Raw genomic sequence first — 17,768 nt, forward strand, 5'->3', positions numbered from 1 at the left:
TAGCACCAAACATTGCGGTAAAACACTCCAAAAAAAACACAAACACTCACCTTTACAACCACAAAATTGCAAGTGCGGAACAAAAAAATTTCCAAAACTATGAAGAATCACCACAAATAACCTTGGAGGTGTGCCGAAATGAAGGGAATCAGTCTTAGAGGTACACCGAAATAGGAGACCGTGAAGGTGCCACAGGGTGAGAGAAGAGCACAGAGAAAGAGAGCGTAAAGCGTAAAAACCAAATGTTTAAGGTTTTATTTTCTAAATTATTTATTGAAGAGCATAACAGTAAATTCGTATTTAGTATGGAGGTGTCTAAAGAAATATTGGAGGTGCAGGAAGAAGCAGCCACTTTTTAATGTTTATCAATACAATCAATGACTACGACTATTTATGGCATAGTAGACTTATCATACGCTTAAGTTTTATAATAATTATATGTAAAAGTTTGTGTAACTTTTAACAAAGTTATGTTATACTAAAAATAAATTAAAATATTTAAATTCAACATTTATTATTTTAACAATTTACTTAAAAAATTACTTTGAAAGAAAAGTTACTTTTTTACATATACAAGCTATGCATAATAATGTTTCGTAATAGCCAAAAATTAATTAAAAAAACGGACATAACACTTTGAGTGGTTAGAAACCTCTTGCCATTCAACCCAGAGTTAATAAATAGTCTTACTGAAAGGAGTTTGAAATAAGCTTTAATTTTGTTAATTACAAAGGATTATACATTACCATTCTTATTGTGTAGATGAGAACTAAAGACTAGATTATGATAAAACACTCTTTTTCCTTTTAGTGGGATTGTTTGAGGAGTTTGGGGTGGTACTGCATTTTGAACAAAACCAATCGTACTCAGGTACATCTGTTAGGGGAGGATCGCAGCAATCGATGTGAGTACCCTCTCCACACCCAACAGAACCACTTTCATCACCACAAATCAGCATTACATCTCCTCTGTCGCGGGATCCACACACTTGGCAAGTTACATCATCATCATCATCATCAGTGGAATCCTCAGGAGCAACAATCTCTTCTGCCCTGCTGTTATGTCTATCAAACGCTCTCTCTGCCCAAGCATGAGTGCCATATAATACATGCTTCTCCAGGGAGAACCCGGGCTTGCAAACATACTCAACCAAATAGTCCGCTACAACACAAGGTATCTCATGTTTTAAGAACTCTTGGACCCACATATCAACACGTGGCATGCCAGGGCTAACTACAGCATAGTCGATTTCGGTACCAAGGAAGCGTGTATAAGGAGGACAAGTAGCTAAGATTGTTCCATCGCCAGCTTTGATGACACGTTTCAGAGTATCCTATAAAACAATTGTGTTAGACCAGAGATATAAGTCAACCTCAATAAAACGCAGTTGAAAGAAATGGTTGGAGACTCATTTATATTTTCATTAATGACTATACAAATCTGCATCAGAACAGAGACCATCCCTAAAGTCTATTCCAATTCAGATGAAAACAAGGGTAGCATTGGCAAGTAGTAAAAGAGCATAAAACGAACAAAAATCAAAACAAAACATACCAAAGGCGGAGCAATGCAATCGCCGTATACAACAATACGCATTCCATAGAAGGCGCCATGACCTGTTTTTTCTTTAACTAGCCTCCACTTTCTTGGAGCCTCCATATTGATTGCGCCATCCTCACTGAGACCACTTTTGTGCCACTCATAAGGCTCCTCCGCCAAGAATTTTCCTTCCTGGCTACTGGCACTTAAGTAATCAGTTTTCAGAATCCACCTGCATTCCACCAAAGATTGAATATTTATTTATACACATAATCAAAGAAAGCCAAACTACATTGTTATACTGAGAATACGAAAGGAAAGTTAAAGACGTTAGTGATGCTTATTTTTCAATGATTCTAAGAGGAGATTCAATAGTAACACCTCCATTCTAAAATCTATCCTACAAGGGAAGCTACTACAACAAAAAATTTCCATGCCACTTGCTTTGGTTTGAAACCACCGTGTAAAAGGGGCATTCTATACGAATTTTATTGTAGTTTGTCAGACATTCCTTACCTTCCTGATGCAGTCGCAGCAAAAAATTTCTCAGTTCTGCGTATGGGGTCTGGAGCTATGAAGTGTGTTGCCTGATATGACCACTGGTGAGAATCCCGGCAAACCCTTCCTTTTAAGCGCTTGATTACTTGCTGAAAATCTTTTCTCTGTAGGCGGTGCCCGCTTAATATAAAACATGCCGCTTCAGTTTTAACTCTCGTGTTAGATTCTGAAATAGATGGATTGAGCCCCACTTTAGTAGACTTCATCTTTCTTGGCCTTACATTAGATTTATAATTTGGATTGTCATCGCTTCTGCCCTTTACAGGATTCTGCACTCCATCAATTGGTCTATTCTCCTTCTCTTCTTCAGCTAAATTCTCTGACTTATTTCTTGCTAGGGCTGAGTTGTCACGTCTATCAGCAGGAAAGGGCATTTCTTCTGTGGTTTCTATCTCTGCCTCATGCCCCGTTTCATTAGGAACCTTCTCCCTAGATACTGCAACTTTTGATTTCGATAAATCCTTGGAAACTGTGGCCTTGGCTTTACCAACAGGACGTTTCCTTGCTTGGTGCTTTACTACCAGTGAAGATTTCTGTTTTTCAGTTTTATTTGTGACTCTTTTAGGAGGCATTACCTCTTCACATTTTGGCACGGGGCAAATTGCTTCTGGCTTCTCTTCTGTTGATGTATCTGGTTTTTCTGAAGGATGAACCAATTCTACTTCAGGTGCCATTCCTAACTCATTTTCAAGTTTGTCATCTGGAGCTTCGGTTTCATCATCCAAAGCTTCAGTTCTGCCACCAGCATCGTCTGCGTATTTACTAACTGTGGCATTGGCTTTGCCAGCAGCACGTTTTTTTGCTTGATTCTTTACTACCAATGAAGACGTTTTCTGAATTTCTGTTTTATTTGTGCCTTTCTTTGCCTCTTCACATTTTGTTGCAGGGCAAATTGCTTCTGACTTCTCTTCTGTAGCTCTATTTGGCTTTTCCGAAGGATGAACCAATTCTACTTCAGGTGCCATTCCTAACTCATTTTCAAGTTTGTCATCTGGAGCTTCGGTTTCATCATCCAAAGCTTCAGTTCTGCCACCAGCATCGTCTGCGTATTTACTAACTGTGGCATTCGCTTTGCCAGCAGCACGTTTTTTTGCTTGATTCTTTACTACCAATGAAGACGTTTTCTGAATTTCTGTTTTATTTGTGCCTTTCTTTGCCTCTTCACATTTTGTTGCAGGGCAAATTGCTTCTGACTTCTCTTCTGTAGCTCTATTTGGCTTTTCCGAAGGATGAACCAATTCTTCATTTAGGGCCATTCCAAATTCAAATTCACATTTATCATCTGGAGCCTCGGTTTCATCCGTCAAGAACTCAGCTCTGTCAGAAGCATAGTCTGTATTTTTACTAACTGCTTCTTGCTCCATCGTATTGTTAATATCCCTGCTTTGGGGACATCCCTTATGCATCTTCGCATCACATATCTCTTTGCTTCCGCTGGATAAAGTTACACCTTCACTTTGCAGGATAGTTTTATTCAGGGAAAGTGATCTTTTATGTCTAGCAGTGGCACCTACTATAGGTTTAGAACCCGAAATTCTCTTGGCAACTGACTTCTTTCTGGGTGATTTTCTAACCTGTTTATTACATTCTTCATTGCTTAAATCCAAGTTAGTACAACCAGCGGATTTCACATTATTTGAGTTTTTATTTCCCATTGATGAACAATCAATACTTTTACTGAAATGTTGCCCTGCTTCATTACCACCAACTTGACGCATTGCAGAACTTGTGACTCCAGGCTTGCCATTAGTTTTAGACTCACTTAAGCTATGAACAGCTGTTTGTGGACTATTCTGATAGACACTATCACACTGAGCAGATTCTGGGCTTGCATTTCTTGAGAAACGCTCATCAAATGCTAGTGAGTTGTAGTTAGAACCAGCAGGTTTTGAAACTAAGCAAGTGTTTGAGTTATTCATACCATCTTTGCCTTTAGAACAATAGTCATCAGCTTTGGGTGGCTCATCAACCAGAGATGTCCCTTTTAATCCTTGAGATTTACCATTTGCTGATTGGATGGAGATTTTTGCATCAGAAGACACCTTTCTTGATTTTAATTTCGTAAAAGAAGTTTCATTTATCCTCTTTTGAGGCAATAAACTAATTGGTTCCTCCTCTTTAGTAAAATCATTTTCTCTCCCAGAAATTTCAACACTGGTAGATTTGATAAACTCAATTGCCTCGTGAACCTTACTGTTTTCACATTTGTTTCCTTCTCTGCCTGAGCTTCCATCTAAGATCCTTGGGACAGAAAAATCCCTTTGGTTCTTCTTAGAATAACTAGTAGTTCTAAGCTTTTCATTTGAATGTGCAACTCCAGCTGCACTTGCAGAAGTTGATGTCAAGTTACTTATCAACTTCTCAGACTCCATAGTGTTATCATGCAGACCGGACTGCTGACCAGATGATTTTGTATTTGCCATATTTCCAGGGCCCTGGCACCCAAGTGCCTTTGGAAAATCAGCATTCTTAGACTCAGTCGTCTTTCTATATTTGTCAGGTAATCTAGAAATATCAGGAGTCTGATAGCTTATCTTTGAATCATCAACATTCTGAAAGCTAAAGTCTCGATCAGATTTTCTCTTCTTTCCTGGAATGGTTAAAGAGTCTTCACCATTTTTTACATTTGGCAAAACCCGTGGACCAGTAGAATCTGGTAAGTTGTTCGATGCCTCTATTACTGATTTCAACAATCCATGAGTTGCAGCTTGGTCAAATTTCGAATTAACGGGGCTTTGTTTTATATTTCTCCCCCCTGATTTTCCCAGCTTAGAATCTTCACCCTCTTCTTCAGAATCCTTAGCCTCTTCCTCCATCGTCTCTAGTTCAAAACCACTATTGATAAGGAACAAAGCTTCAGTAATTAGTTGAGAAGACAAGATCTTTTAAAAGATTAGGGAAAATAAAATCATGTTAGGAAGAAAAAGTTATTTAATCACAAATCTTCAACGATAAGCTGAAATGCCTCTTACAGTAAGCTGCGTTCTCAATTTTTATATTGTATGACTATTTCAGTAATTCAACCACATGACTCGATGACAGTTAGTTTAAAGTGCAATTATATAAATCCCCCCCTATTACGTGACACTATTTGAACATGGCAAGTGCACGAGTGTACATCATAAATCATCTAGAAATGCCAAAGAGTGCGAGAACTAATGAGCACATGGTGCATTATTCTTATTGGCATTAAGATGTTGAGTAAAGCAAATGGCATCTTATATTCTACCCACGTACAGTTAAGCTATCTTTTTCTTGAGCAATGAGATTATTTTCCGCAATCATTATCAAGGTCAAGAAATAACACGAAACAAAGTGTATGTAGACAATCTCCAAATATAGAACAGTGTGATAAATATGCAAGCATAGAAAGAAGAATTCTGTACCCATTCAGCCTCCATGAACATAATATGTGAAATGTTACACTTGCATGCTAGGATGTGGATAAAAATTTGTTCTAAATTATATTTGCACTCGTAAGTGATACAACGGCTAACCTCTTGTTATATTTGTCTTCAGGAAGAAGCACCCATTCCTTCAAGCTGAAAAAAATGAACAGAACTTTATTTGAAGAAAACTTAAAATTTATTATATAATACCAACAAGTCAAAAGAAAAGGATCAAATAGATGAGATTCATTCACATCCATGTAAAGTTAGCAGAATATACATACATACCAATCTTCCAACCAACGATGATTAACTAGCTTTATTGTGCCCAATCTCTTTGCAAGCACATACTTCTCTCCTATATTGAAAGTCGGATTTTAAAACGGAATTAACCAACAAAACGGAATAATCATAAGCATGAATAATGTAACATAAAGCAATTAGCAGAACAAAAATAGCATACACGCGGAGTTAAATGCCAGGATTTAAGAAAACAACACAAACCTTCAAATTTATAGCATATGAGATGAGTAACCTTGTTCGCCACCAATGGTTTGGAAAAATGTGCACCCATCAGGCCAACCATTGTCTAAAAGGGAAAATAAGGAGAATTCAAGTAAATTCACAAAACAAAGCGCACAAACTCCTGGAACAAATCACACGATGAAGTATAACAGATACCCACCATAATGTCATCCCGATCCTGGCGCAGATAACCAGTCAAGCACATTATCAAACCTTTTGCACCTGGTATTCCATCTAAGTCTTTAGGAGGTCTATACATAACCTGCCAAATGGAAAACTCAATTTGTTCAGTTGAAGGGGAAAACTACAACAAATTTATCCTACAAAGGAGAACAAACTGTTGGGGGAATTCACTGAATAGATTCAACAATAATGAAACCTAAGTCAAATCCACATAAGTGATTCACATCACCCTCCAACCCAAAAATCTTAAAACAATGAGTTTTCTTTTTTATATGGTGCTCAACTTTCTTATTTCTACTCAATATGGAACTAAAACTCACACTTGTATTCCTAACAACCACATAGTGGCTTTCAAAGTGACTTGGAAGTTAAAAGATTTCTGGACACAGTGTAAACAAAACCAATTAACTAATTGGTCAGAATTTCTAATCTTTTTTTATTTTTTTATAATGTGAACTAACCAAGTCTTTCCCCCGGGTTGAGCTACAGCACGAAGAGAAAGTAAACAGCTGAATCAAGTACTTACTAAATAAATGTTTATAGTATAAGGATTAATACATAAGTTGTTTCAAAACTTAAAAAAAGAATTCACTGAATTATTTTCATACAAACTGTAAGTTATTATCTTATACTACCTAGGGGACACCTTATGCAGATAGCATTAGGTAGTTTCATAAGAAAAGTCCAAAAAGTTGCTCCAAGCGGACTCAACTCAACATTTCATGATAAAGAAAGGCACTTCAATTAAGGGAATGGAAGAAGAAACTAACCGAAGAAGCATCAACGGGCATTCCAATATCAGCACTGTGATCAACCCACAGTGCAGTGACGAGCGTCTTCCGATCATTTCTAACAGTAACACACAGAGGATCGTCCTACACAATCAACACACGATTCTCCCTCTCTTAGAAATGAAGGCCAATGATAGGGTTAAAGAAAAGCGAATCGTACTGAACTCACATAAGCAATCTTATCGACAATGACATGCGTGCAACTCCCACCGTACTGCTCGGCGTCAATTCCACCGCCATCCTCAAGCTTAAGCCGGATCTACAAAATCACAAGCAGCAATTCAAGGGATAAATAAAAAAAAAAAACTTGTACGGCAGAAGAGAAACCCTGTCAGGAAACAGAAGAGAGAAGGATAAAGAGAAACCTGGCTTTCGGCGGCGGGATTGAAGCCACGGAGAACGAACCGAACACCGCGAAACACTCGCGATGCGTAACTGGTTTCCATCATGTGAAGCCGAAACAGAAGAAAGAAGCGGCAGAATGATAAACAAACTTGTTGAGGAAGACTTGATATGGAAACTAGTTATTTATTATTTATTTGAAAAAATAAATAAAAGCGAGGGAATTTTTATTTGTCTCGTCGTTTTGATTTTGGAGGCGGGATGATGAAATCGTGAAATCCCAACATGGGCTCATTTGGTCCATAGAGAGTTGGGCCGGGCCGAATGTTCCAGAACGAAAGGAAGTTAACTAAACCGGGTTTTATTTTCAACGAGAGCCGGTAGGTTGGGTTCGGTTTGGTAGGTAGAAAAAATTAATAGCATCTAGTTTTCTTCAACTTATAAACAACTTCTTCAGTGTAGTCCCTTGGTAGAAGCAGAGCAACACTAACTGTTCACTCTCTCATTCAATCACTCTCATCTTCTTCTGCATGGGTTGGCTTAGTCGCTTCATCGCCGCCGTGGCTTTCTTAGCCATCGGAGTCATATTCTCACCGGAGACTCTGACTTCAAAATCAACCACTCTTTCCACCTACCTCAAACTCGCTCACCTCCTCAGCTTCTCCACCGCATTCGGCGCCGCTCTATGGGTCACCTTCATCGGCGGCATCATCATGTTTAAGTACGCATTTTTTATCACCCCTATTTTCTTTTTCTCAATCGTTCTTAAGAATCTCAGTTTGGGTCTAATTTCACCTTAGGAGGCTTGGGGCTTTTTTATATACTTTATAGATGGCGTGGGATCTCTGGCAATTATTGAATGCTTTGTTGTGGCTGTGAGAATCGGGTTATGATTTTGTTGAATTTTATATTTCAGAAATCTGCCGCGGCATCAGTTTGGGAACCTGCAAAGCAAGATGTTTCCGGCGTATTTCTCGATGGTGGGTGCGTGTTGCGCCATATCGGTGGCTTCCTTTGGGTACCTTCACCCGTGGAAAACTTCATCCACTACTGAGAGATACCAGCTTGGGTTTTTGCTCTCTTCCTTTGCGTTCAATCTTACCAACTTGTTTGTCTTCACACCTATGACCATCGAGGTAAAGAAAAATTTTATTAGCATGGATTCATCGTTGTCACAAGTAAAACAAACAAGGTCTTTAAATGTTGCTCCCTATTAGTTACAGTGACTAGAGTCATTTGATTGGAAGTGGAGGGGTGGAAATGAATTTTCTGAGGAGTTGGAATGTTAACTGTTTTACTTTGTGTTGGAACGTGGAAAGTTAAAATGGCAGATTGATTGGTATAAAGTATCACTTGGGCTATGTATTTGTAGTAAAGACCGAAGTGTTGGTATATGTGTTTTTTTTTTCTATATGCATGCTTAGCAAAATTAGTTTGCCAAAGTCAAGTTGTGTCTCAAAATTTCATGCACCTGCAAATATGTAAAACCTTGAGTGTCAACGGTTAAAGAAGCTTCATTCCATTTTAAGATCTTGTCTAGTTTGATGCGTCTATAAATGAACTAGAGTGAGGACTTATGTTCATCTTAAATTTGATAAGTTGGCTGCTGATTTCTTGCCATTCCCATTTTTATCTAAAAGGGAAGATCTATAACTGAGCCCAATTTATTGTCATTATGTTGATTCTGACTTCTATTATTATTATTACTATTATTATCATCATCTTTATCAGTGCTCTCTGATAACCATTTTTTCGGTCTTTCCACTATTGTTGAATGAGAACTCAAGGATTTTGGACCTTCATGCTTTTGCTTTAATATTGCTTTCATTTATTGAGTATTGTTCCATTATTAAAATCACATTTTTTATTTAATCATCAGTAAATTTCATGATTTGTAGAGGTTTCTAATCTCGTATTTCTTCTACTGCTCGCACATTTACTGTTATTTTCCACTTTTCCTCCTAGGTTTTCCTTTTACCTTTCTTCTTTTTCACCTGTCACATTTTTATGGCAGTATCTTAAACTACTATCTGAGTCATGTCAACATTTTATGCTGTTAAGCTGCCAACATTGATTATACTATTTTTTTAATACTAGTTACTATACTATTTGATAGTTTATGAATCAGACCATTACATTTTTCTGATGCAGATGATGAAGCAAAGGCATAAAGTGGAGAGAGAAAGCAATATAGGGGAGGAAGTTGGGTGGTCAAAAAATGTGGAAGTTGCTAAGTCAAACCCAAAACTTAAAGCCATGAATAAGAAATTTGGTATGATTCATGGATTATCGTCCCTTGCCAATATAATGTCCTTTGGGAGTCTAGCAATACACTCTTGGTACTTGGCCGGTAAAATTGATCTTTGATTCAGTTTCTGCCTCCAATCCTATTCTATTAAAGACAAATGAACTCCTTGTGAAGAGTAATATAAGTGAGGATCCTGGTGTTTCCATTATCTTCCACTCGCTTGTTTTATTGCCAAGTAAAATAAGTCTAGAATGTCTGTAATTTATGGGTTGCCATGGAAACATGATCCCTCCTCACATGAATAAAATAATAGTATCTGCTCCTTGTTCACTTGTTTTTTGGCTACTTGAGAGGGTTTACATTTTGCTATACTGAACAGGGGTGTGGAATGGATGGATTGGATAAATTTTGAATTTCAATTTATAGATTTAAAATAAAACAACTAATCCATTTATACATGTTAAAACGTACTTTCCCCGAAAGAAAAGGATCGATTCGGTATCTTTTTCATTATGTGGAAGGTGTTGTGCGTGTTGCACATGTTTCTGCAAACAATAAGTTATGCTAGGTTGTCCACCATTGACCAAGCAACAAAAAGTAATCCTTAATAAGCTATAGCCTCTTTGATGACTATTGTTTAATGGCCTGCGGAGCTTCGTTGTGATGCATTTTAGATCCATGTTTCTGAGCCACCTTCAATATTGTACACGAACTTCTAAGCTTTTAGACTAAACATTGCTGTTTCAAAAACAAAGAGTGTCCAAAAGTAGACGGCTAGTGGATTAAAGACATATCCATTAAAGGTGGACATCTATTTCTGGAGGATATAATTCCTAAGCTTCTATATTCTGCCCTAATCAGTTTTGAAACATGCTCAAGTGAGGGAGAACGCTTACAATCAATTTATTTTCCTTATTCATAATGTAGCCATGTATAGCTTCTTACACGCATGATATGATTTCATGTATGTGTAACAAACGAGGCCACAGCAACATCTTCCCTTTGCATACCCGTATCTCCTTTTCACAATGTCATTAGACACATTTCAAACGTGTTAAACCACGTCCACCAAAAACATTAGATACTACAACTGTATCTTCAGGAAAGACGTTGGACCAAACATTATCAAACAAATTACACAAATCACTTAAAATTAATTACACTATACCTTAACTAGACTATATAATTCATAGCATTTAGGAACATGGTTAATCCGTGAGAATGATCAAGTAAACAAAAAATGGTATGGAAAAGAAAATGAACATAGATTAAGAACCAATAGAGTTTACGCGTCAAGAGCATAATAATGTAAAAGAAAAACACAGATTAAAAATTAATCCATAAATTAACTTGGCCCGTTAGTTTGAGCTATTTTATAAAAACAATTAAAAACGTCTCTAAAATTTTATTAGATTTATATTTTAAAAAAATATACTTGTATGTTGAAATATAAATAATTTTTTATAATAAAATCCGATAGGATAATTTTTTAAACTATCTAACATCAAACTGTATTTAAGATAATACATTCGATCAAGGCAATTTTCTTCCACAAGGATTAAAAAACGGCTGAAAAAAAAAATCTTAAATTTTTTTAATAGCATATTTTGTAATTCGTTTTTCCTTGGTTTCCCCCATCCGGGATCATTGGAAGTTGTAATCCTTGGCTAGTCCTCAATAAGACACCATAATCTCGTACAGCGTACAACTTGGCCACAAGTGTAGCACCACATGTAGCATCATCCACGAAAAAAAGTTCCCGCATAAGACTTAAAAATTAGGAAAAATCACGAAAGAAAATCATAGACGACTTATCACAGCTTCCACCTCAGAGGGGGTATAAAGATGATATGTTGGAGCCACCCTGGCAATGTCAACGTTGTTGGGAGTGACCTGATATGAAAATACAAAATAAAGGATTATAATTTATTTTCCATCCCATTCAGGGTAACAATCAATCCTATAAAAATGTAGCAGGGTAACAACATACCTTCTCTTCCATAACTTGCTTCAAAATGGATAAAGCAATGGTCTCGGCTTCTTGAAGGGTTAGGTCCTGCACAAAATAATAAATTAACACCAAATTGTATTGTTTTAAACCCATCATGTTATGTTCAGCGTAATTTTAGAATAATAATAAATTATTTTGACTACTCTGGGCTAAAAACAAGAGTCCAGCATGCGAAATAATCTTTCGGACCAACATTGGCAGTGGATAGACAAAAACAATTGAGCAACAACTTGATAACGGCATTGCATTAATTTGACAAACAAATTATCAGAAAAATTTGCTAGTTTAACATTTTCCAAGATAATACACGGATGGTGAACAGGAAGTTAGACAAAAGCCATTATGCTACGTAGCAATGTAAACAGGAATGACAAAAAGAAGGAATAATGTAAACTAAATAGTTAGTTAACTTAAGTATACTTAATTTACATGGTAAGAGAGGAATAAAAATAGGATTAAATAGAAAACATTTCTGCATATGGGTTTGGGTTTGTTTTATTCTCTCAGTAAGTAAATTAAAAATTAGGTAAACTTGGAAGGTAAAGTTGAAACTTTTTTAGTCCAGTAAATGAAAAATATTATTGGAATAATATTACTTCTTTTGATACATTATTTAAAATGGAAGGTAATTATTGTATAGCATGCTTTCACTCTACTACCTCTCCTATCAAGAGTGGTGAGAATGAGGTCTCCTCATTTCTGTTTGTTTTCACTCTTTGTTCATTTTCCAACCCTAGTGAATTTAAGTTTAATGTTATAAAAAGAAGGTTAGAAACAATCAAGATTAAATTGTTCGTACCTTGTTGAATTGCTCTTGTAGAGAACTGTCTGCGCCTTCTGACCCAGAACCGATAGCTTTTCCATTGCATTGCCAAAACGTGCCAGATGGATCAGTGTAATATCTGATAATTGGAACATATCAATTCAGTAGCATAAGTCCAAATTGAAAAGGTCTTAAAAAAAGCCCAGCTGCAATATAAAAGTACATATTGCCGGTGACGACAAAAACAGAATACCATGATCTGCCTTAGTGTGTCTCTGGTGGTATTCATGAACATGAAATTGTTTACACTTTACAATTGAACTGTGAACCTCTCTATTCAATAGGAAAACTAGCAAGTTGTAACAATGAACCTATGATGCATGGATAAGATGTGTATCCGATACGGCAAAACGCTTATATTTTGAAGATAAGCGGATACGATAAGTGACATATACCTATTGAAAAATGTATAAAAAATCTTAAAATATAATAAATATATAATTGCAATTCTGTAAATTCAAATTAAAATCACATTTATTAAACATTGCCAAAATACAAAATTATAAATTAGCATCATCATAAAAATATTAGTGCTTTAAAGATTAGACATTTCAATGACAAGTATTGGTTAAGTATCCTAGAGCATCGGATACGAGACAAGGATACATGATACACATTGAAGTATCGGTGTATCATAGCAATCAACTAAAGCTAAAATACCAATACATACACTTATTGACAGTTGAACTAGCAGGGTAGACGGCTGAAACACGACAAAATTATGCTACAAATCAATGGTAAGAGAAGGTTGTACAGTGTCGAACCTAAAATAATATTCTCTTTAAACCATAAAAAGAGTGATAAGGCGAGACAGTACAACATTACTATGAAATAAGTGCAATTGCTACTTCCTTTGACAAAGGAAGGCAAAATATAAAGTGCCTTCTAAAAAAAATTAAATCTCTTTTGAAATATGTTATAACATGTTTGAGTAAACCATAAGCGTTTTCAGAAAAAGTAGAATCTGAAAAAGACCAGGTTTTATATTACTTTGAGAAACTGTTATAAACAGCTTCTAAAACAAACTCTAGAAAAACTTACATTTATCACCATCTTAAATTACTTTTTAAGCTGAAACAAACAGGCTCAAAGTAGAAAGAAAGGCTTCAAGTGACAAGAGTGGAGGAGGACCCTTCCTAAAGTGGGGAAAAGAGAGAGAAAAGGAATTCTTGATACGTAACTATTCCCTAACCCCCCTATGATCTTGGTCAATAAGCAAAATTTGTAATTGTTCTCGAAACCACTAACTGAACAATTTGTAATTGTTCAGTTAGTGGTGGGATTGGACCCAGTTCTAAAAATATATAAAATATAATGAGCAGAAATGTGTCGTAAGACAAAGATAACTTATATTTTTCTCCGAGGTCCAACAATCAGTTTTGTGAAACTTACACCTTGATTTGAATGACTAAACATATCTTTCAACTTATGTTTTCATTAAGCTAAATACTGCAACAATCCCTGACAATCGAAATCCTTCCCAAAATTGAGAATTTAGATTGTAAAATACTCATAAAAAAAAGGAATCCCTATCCCTCAACAAACTTAAAAGGAAACTTATCCACAATTATCATCCTGGCAAGAGCTTGCCTACATGCATCAACATCAAAATGAACACCAGTTAGAACAATACAATTTCCTTTCCCATCTTTTTTTCATTTTTTTGAAAAAATAAGGGTTTGTTGAGAAGGATCAAGTTTCTCCTTGGGAAACCTTTAATATTTATGCAATAAATGGTTTATAATATTACTTGTACCATTTTTATGAGAATCTGCAGCATAATCCTTACTACACCAATTAAATTTAGCTCTAAGAGGTCCCATCAATTCTTGAAAAATGATCCCAGCACTAAGATCTAGGCCTACAATGCTTTTTGTTACCTGAATCTTCAGCATCATTATTAGATGTTGGTTCTTCCACAGTTTGTCTTTTACTTTCTTCACTGTCAACACGCATCCCTATTTATTCAAATCTTCATGTTCCTCCACATTTATTGGTTCATTTGAAGCTTTGTCAAATTGAGTTAGGGGTGTTCATTGGGTCGGATTACCACCCAACCCGATTCAATTAGATTGGGTTGGATTTCATTTATGATTGGGTCAAACCTGACCCAACCCAACCCGACTCAAACCAACCTAACCCACTCTTATAAGGGTTGGGTGATGGGTTTAGTATGGATGATTCAAGACCCACTCTTATACTTGTGTCATCAACAAATTGTGTTATGTTTTTCTTTTCATGTCTTGAATTATTTTGGACAAACTTGTCATGACTTGACTTATTGGCTTACTTAAAGCCTTGAATTAATTTTTGTAAAGATTGTGTTTTATTTTAATTAGATTGATACTTGAAAATTCCAATTTTTAACAAAAAAAATATTTTCAAAATCTTGATCGATTTAACTCAACTCAATCCAACCTGCATAAGAGTGGGTTGGGTTGAATTGGGTTTAACATAAAAAATGCAGAAACCCAACCCAATCCAACTCATATTTTTTAGACGGTTGGGTAATGGGTTTGCTCAAATCCCTACCCTACCCAACATGCTAACACCCCTAGATTGGGTATTTATACTCAGATTTAGGTTGAAATTTATAACTTAAAATAATAATATACTATAGGTATATTTTTTGGTTTGGACCGGTTCTGAAAATCTAAACCACAAACCGAATGGAATCTTTTGGTTCTTTAAAAAAATCTAAAAAGTTGTCATTTTTTTCATTTATCGAATTTGGATCAGATTTTTGTTTTTTTTTTAACGGTTTGATTTGGGACACCCTTAATAAGTTTGTAAAAACCTTACCTTACAAGTTAGTTTTAAAGGTTAAGTTAGGCATAAATCCACTTTTTAAGATAGTATATCCTAACAAGTTGTTGGATTTGTCTCTTATGTCATCCACTATTAGGCTACTATCAAAACACCCACAAATATCTAGTCTCATACTCAAGATGCCCAGTCTTCAGCATAAGGAGGTGTGTTAAAGACCCCACATCAATTAAATATACGGTCAAATTATAATATACTAGTGGATATAAATCTCACCTCACAAAACTGGTTTTATGAGAATGAATTAGGCAGAAAATCCCTTCCTAAGAAACTAAATTTTGTGCAAGATTCCTTCTTTTGTAATTCCACTGATCCCCAAAGAAAGCATAATATAATAACATGAATAATGACAAATTTTAATGTAATCACTGACTAAACACAGAAAATGAGCCAAAAGAATAACTCCATTGCATAATAGGCAAAATAAATACTCACAAGCAAGGTCCATTCTCGTCATGTCCAGCAATGAGGAGAGATACTCCAAATGGTCTAGACTGCCAAAGAAAAAAATAAATGGCATGTTAGAATGCATACATGATGATCCACTGCAACAGGAACATAGCCATTTAGTATTTTGTACAAAAAGAAAAATATTTGTTGGCACATGCTACTAAACCAAACTGCCACCGGAATTGCACATTTACTTATAAATGGCGAACATTAAATAGTTGATGCATACAAGGAATTCTATGCATACCAAAATTTTTATAAGGTAAATAACACTTGTTTATATCTCCAGTCAAGATTTGTCAAATGCAATATATAAGGCCAACAATAGACTTGAATATCAAAGCTGAGAAGCTCTTTACCATGGATTCTTCATCACCTTCACCAAAACGCAAGGCTAGATCACAAAGAGCTTGGGTAGTGGACTCAACGGTCATTGGTTCACCATAGGAGAACCTATGATTCTGTGAACAATATTCCAAAATATATAAATCATTGGCCAATCAACTACATAATATATGCAAAAAGGTTAACAATACCTGAGTTTCAACCCGTGCATGCTCAACGAGTGTTCGAGCATCCGCAATCAATCCACTCATAGCACAACCAATGTGGTCATCAATTTCCATAATTTTCTCAACACTACTAGGCTCCTGAAAAGGAATTTCTTGCAAGCTAATCAATGGTAGTGCAAAGCAAAGTGCCCACTACAATATAATTGTGTCTCTATCTCAAATAAGATCCATATAAACCATAAATGTGGCTACAATATAAGTAGAGACCCAAGGTGCATCAGAACCTAATAATATATTTTCTAAGCCTTTATCAACCCATCAGAACCTAATAATATAATTTCTAAGCCTTTATCAACCCCCCCTCCCCGAAAGAAAAGGATCCCTTTTCACCCCCAAACAAAAATTAAGACTACAAGGATAAAACAATATTACGGTAAACAGCATTATTTTTCAAAATATATGAATATATTCTCAACACACCTTTTGCATCTAAAATTAACATCAGCAATCAAGATTCGGAAGTACAACCAAAAGCAAACAGCTTGACCCCCAAAATTCAATTTATGTGAAGCACATTTATGTGTCTCTTAGTTCGACGATACTGAGTATGATAGTTAATAATTAATAGCACGTTTATCATTTATGTGTAGAAATGTCAGAGTAAGATAATAGAAAGCCAGTAACATAAATAAAATGTTAATAAACGAACCAGCAGAGGAGAAGTGATGCGTTTTTCAACTGCAAGGACAACACCCTCTTTGGTCTTCAGCCCAATCGCAGTCGATCCAAGCTGCAATCCAATATAAACCCATTTACAAACAATAAGAACAATTGTAACCTCTACTTTTGTCACAGATGGATAAAAAATGAAGGAACAGATAGATGGAGGTGAAGCGACAAACCTTGATTGCTTCAATTGCATATTCAACCTGAAACAAACGGCCTTCGGGAGAAAAGGTGTTGACTCCTCGGTCATACTCAGTCCTATGCCACTCACGCAACAAACAGTTAAACAAACAGAAAAAACCTAATCCGTTCCTCCATTGAATGAAGCAAAATTGAAATGCAATTTTGCTGCAAAAGTGGGGAATTCACCTTGTGAGAAACATCTTCAGAATTCAGAAGGAGAAGCAAAATAGAAGAGATGAGAATGAGAAGCTTTTTGTTTGGGTCACGAGGTACCAAAAGGGCACTTGATTTGCTTGCTCTCTCACTCGCTCCTCACTGAGCCTAGTTAGCTTCCCAAGAGGACTTGAAAATTCTTTTTTTTTTGGGAGTTTCTTCCTGTAGCCTACGTTTTTCTTCCTACACCCCCATAATTTTTTAAATTCCCAAAACTAGTCTTGATCTTCTATTTAAAAACGGCACCGTGGATGAGTTTCTTTGTCACTATTCCTTTTTTCGTTCATTTAAGATGTTGGTAGACGCTCAGCAGGAGTGGGTTGCGTTACTGAAGTGGGTTGCGTTTTCGAAGTGTTGATTGACTTTTAAAACTAAGAAAGAGTTTTTTTTATAAGAGGTGAATGGTTATGGAGTTTTTAGGTTCTTGGAAATCATGATCCATGATAGTG

The 17,768-nt window shown here is 36.0% G+C and overlaps 3 protein-coding genes across 3 annotated transcripts; 1 reads left to right on the top strand and 2 right to left on the bottom strand.

Annotated features, from left to right (window-relative positions):
• Positions 1-641: 641 nt before the first annotated feature.
• Positions 642-7,710, bottom strand: LOC137830223 (BRCT domain-containing protein At4g02110). The gene is made up of 10 exons (XM_068637416.1): positions 7,351-7,710; positions 7,155-7,244; positions 6,965-7,069; positions 6,172-6,273; positions 5,991-6,075; positions 5,775-5,844; positions 5,595-5,639; positions 2,056-4,932; positions 1,555-1,771; positions 642-1,333 (listed from the first exon to the last, which is right to left on the bottom strand). The coding sequence occupies exons 1-10, from the start codon at positions 7,432-7,434 to the stop codon at positions 782-784; spliced, it is 4,227 nt and encodes a 1,408-aa protein (XP_068493517.1). The 5' UTR covers positions 7,435-7,710; the 3' UTR covers positions 642-781.
• Positions 7,711-7,857: 147 nt separating this feature from the next.
• On the top strand, positions 7,858-9,905 carry LOC137830225 (uncharacterized). Its single transcript, XM_068637418.1, has 3 exons — positions 7,858-8,048; positions 8,244-8,463; positions 9,479-9,905. The coding sequence occupies exons 1-3, from the start codon at positions 7,858-7,860 to the stop codon at positions 9,692-9,694; spliced, it is 627 nt and encodes a 208-aa protein (XP_068493519.1). The 3' UTR covers positions 9,695-9,905.
• Positions 9,906-11,145: 1,240 nt separating this feature from the next.
• On the bottom strand, positions 11,146-17,450 carry LOC137830224 (proteasome subunit alpha type-5-like). The gene is made up of 9 exons (XM_068637417.1): positions 17,293-17,450; positions 17,100-17,181; positions 16,907-16,987; positions 16,222-16,335; positions 16,045-16,146; positions 15,671-15,729; positions 12,386-12,488; positions 11,566-11,631; positions 11,146-11,468 (listed from the first exon to the last, which is right to left on the bottom strand). The coding sequence occupies exons 1-9, from the start codon at positions 17,304-17,306 to the stop codon at positions 11,376-11,378; spliced, it is 714 nt and encodes a 237-aa protein (XP_068493518.1). The 5' UTR covers positions 17,307-17,450; the 3' UTR covers positions 11,146-11,375.
• Positions 17,451-17,768: the final 318 nt, after the last annotated feature.

The sequence above is a fragment of the Phaseolus vulgaris genome, chromosome 7 (genome assembly GCF_000499845.2).
Source record: "Phaseolus vulgaris cultivar G19833 chromosome 7, P. vulgaris v2.0, whole genome shotgun sequence".
Classification (NCBI taxonomy): domain Eukaryota; kingdom Viridiplantae; phylum Streptophyta; class Magnoliopsida; order Fabales; family Fabaceae; genus Phaseolus; species Phaseolus vulgaris.

What these genes read in the sequence shown, in the direction of transcription:
- LOC137830223 (XM_068637416.1), bottom strand. Translation starts at nt 7,434, where the DNA reads ATGATGGAAACCAGTTACGCATCGCGAGTGTTTCGCGGTGTTCGGTTC. An exon ending in AGGATCGGGATGACATTATG is followed by an intron (nt 6,076 to 6,171) that starts GTGGGTATCTGT and finishes TTTCCCTTTTAG; the next exon opens with ACAATGGTTGGCCTGATGGG. An exon ending in ATTGCATTGCTCCGCCTTTG is followed by an intron (nt 1,334 to 1,554) that starts GTATGTTTTGTT and finishes ATTGTTTTATAG; the next exon opens with GATACTCTGAAACGTGTCAT.
- LOC137830225 (XM_068637418.1), top strand. Translation starts at nt 7,858, where the DNA reads ATGGGTTGGCTTAGTCGCTTCATCGCCGCCGTGGCTTTCTTAGCCATC. An exon ending in GGCGGCATCATCATGTTTAA is followed by an intron (nt 8,049 to 8,243) that starts GTACGCATTTTT and finishes TTTATATTTCAG; the next exon opens with AAATCTGCCGCGGCATCAGT. An exon ending in TCACACCTATGACCATCGAG is followed by an intron (nt 8,464 to 9,478) that starts GTAAAGAAAAAT and finishes TTTCTGATGCAG; the next exon opens with ATGATGAAGCAAAGGCATAA.
- LOC137830224 (XM_068637417.1), bottom strand. An exon ending in GACGAGAATGGACCTTGCTT is followed by an intron (nt 12,489 to 15,670) that starts GTGAGTATTTAT and finishes TCCAATTATCAG; the next exon opens with ATATTACACTGATCCATCTG. An exon ending in AGCAAGTTATGGAAGAGAAG is followed by an intron (nt 11,469 to 11,565) that starts GTATGTTGTTAC and finishes TTTTCATATCAG; the next exon opens with GTCACTCCCAACAACGTTGA.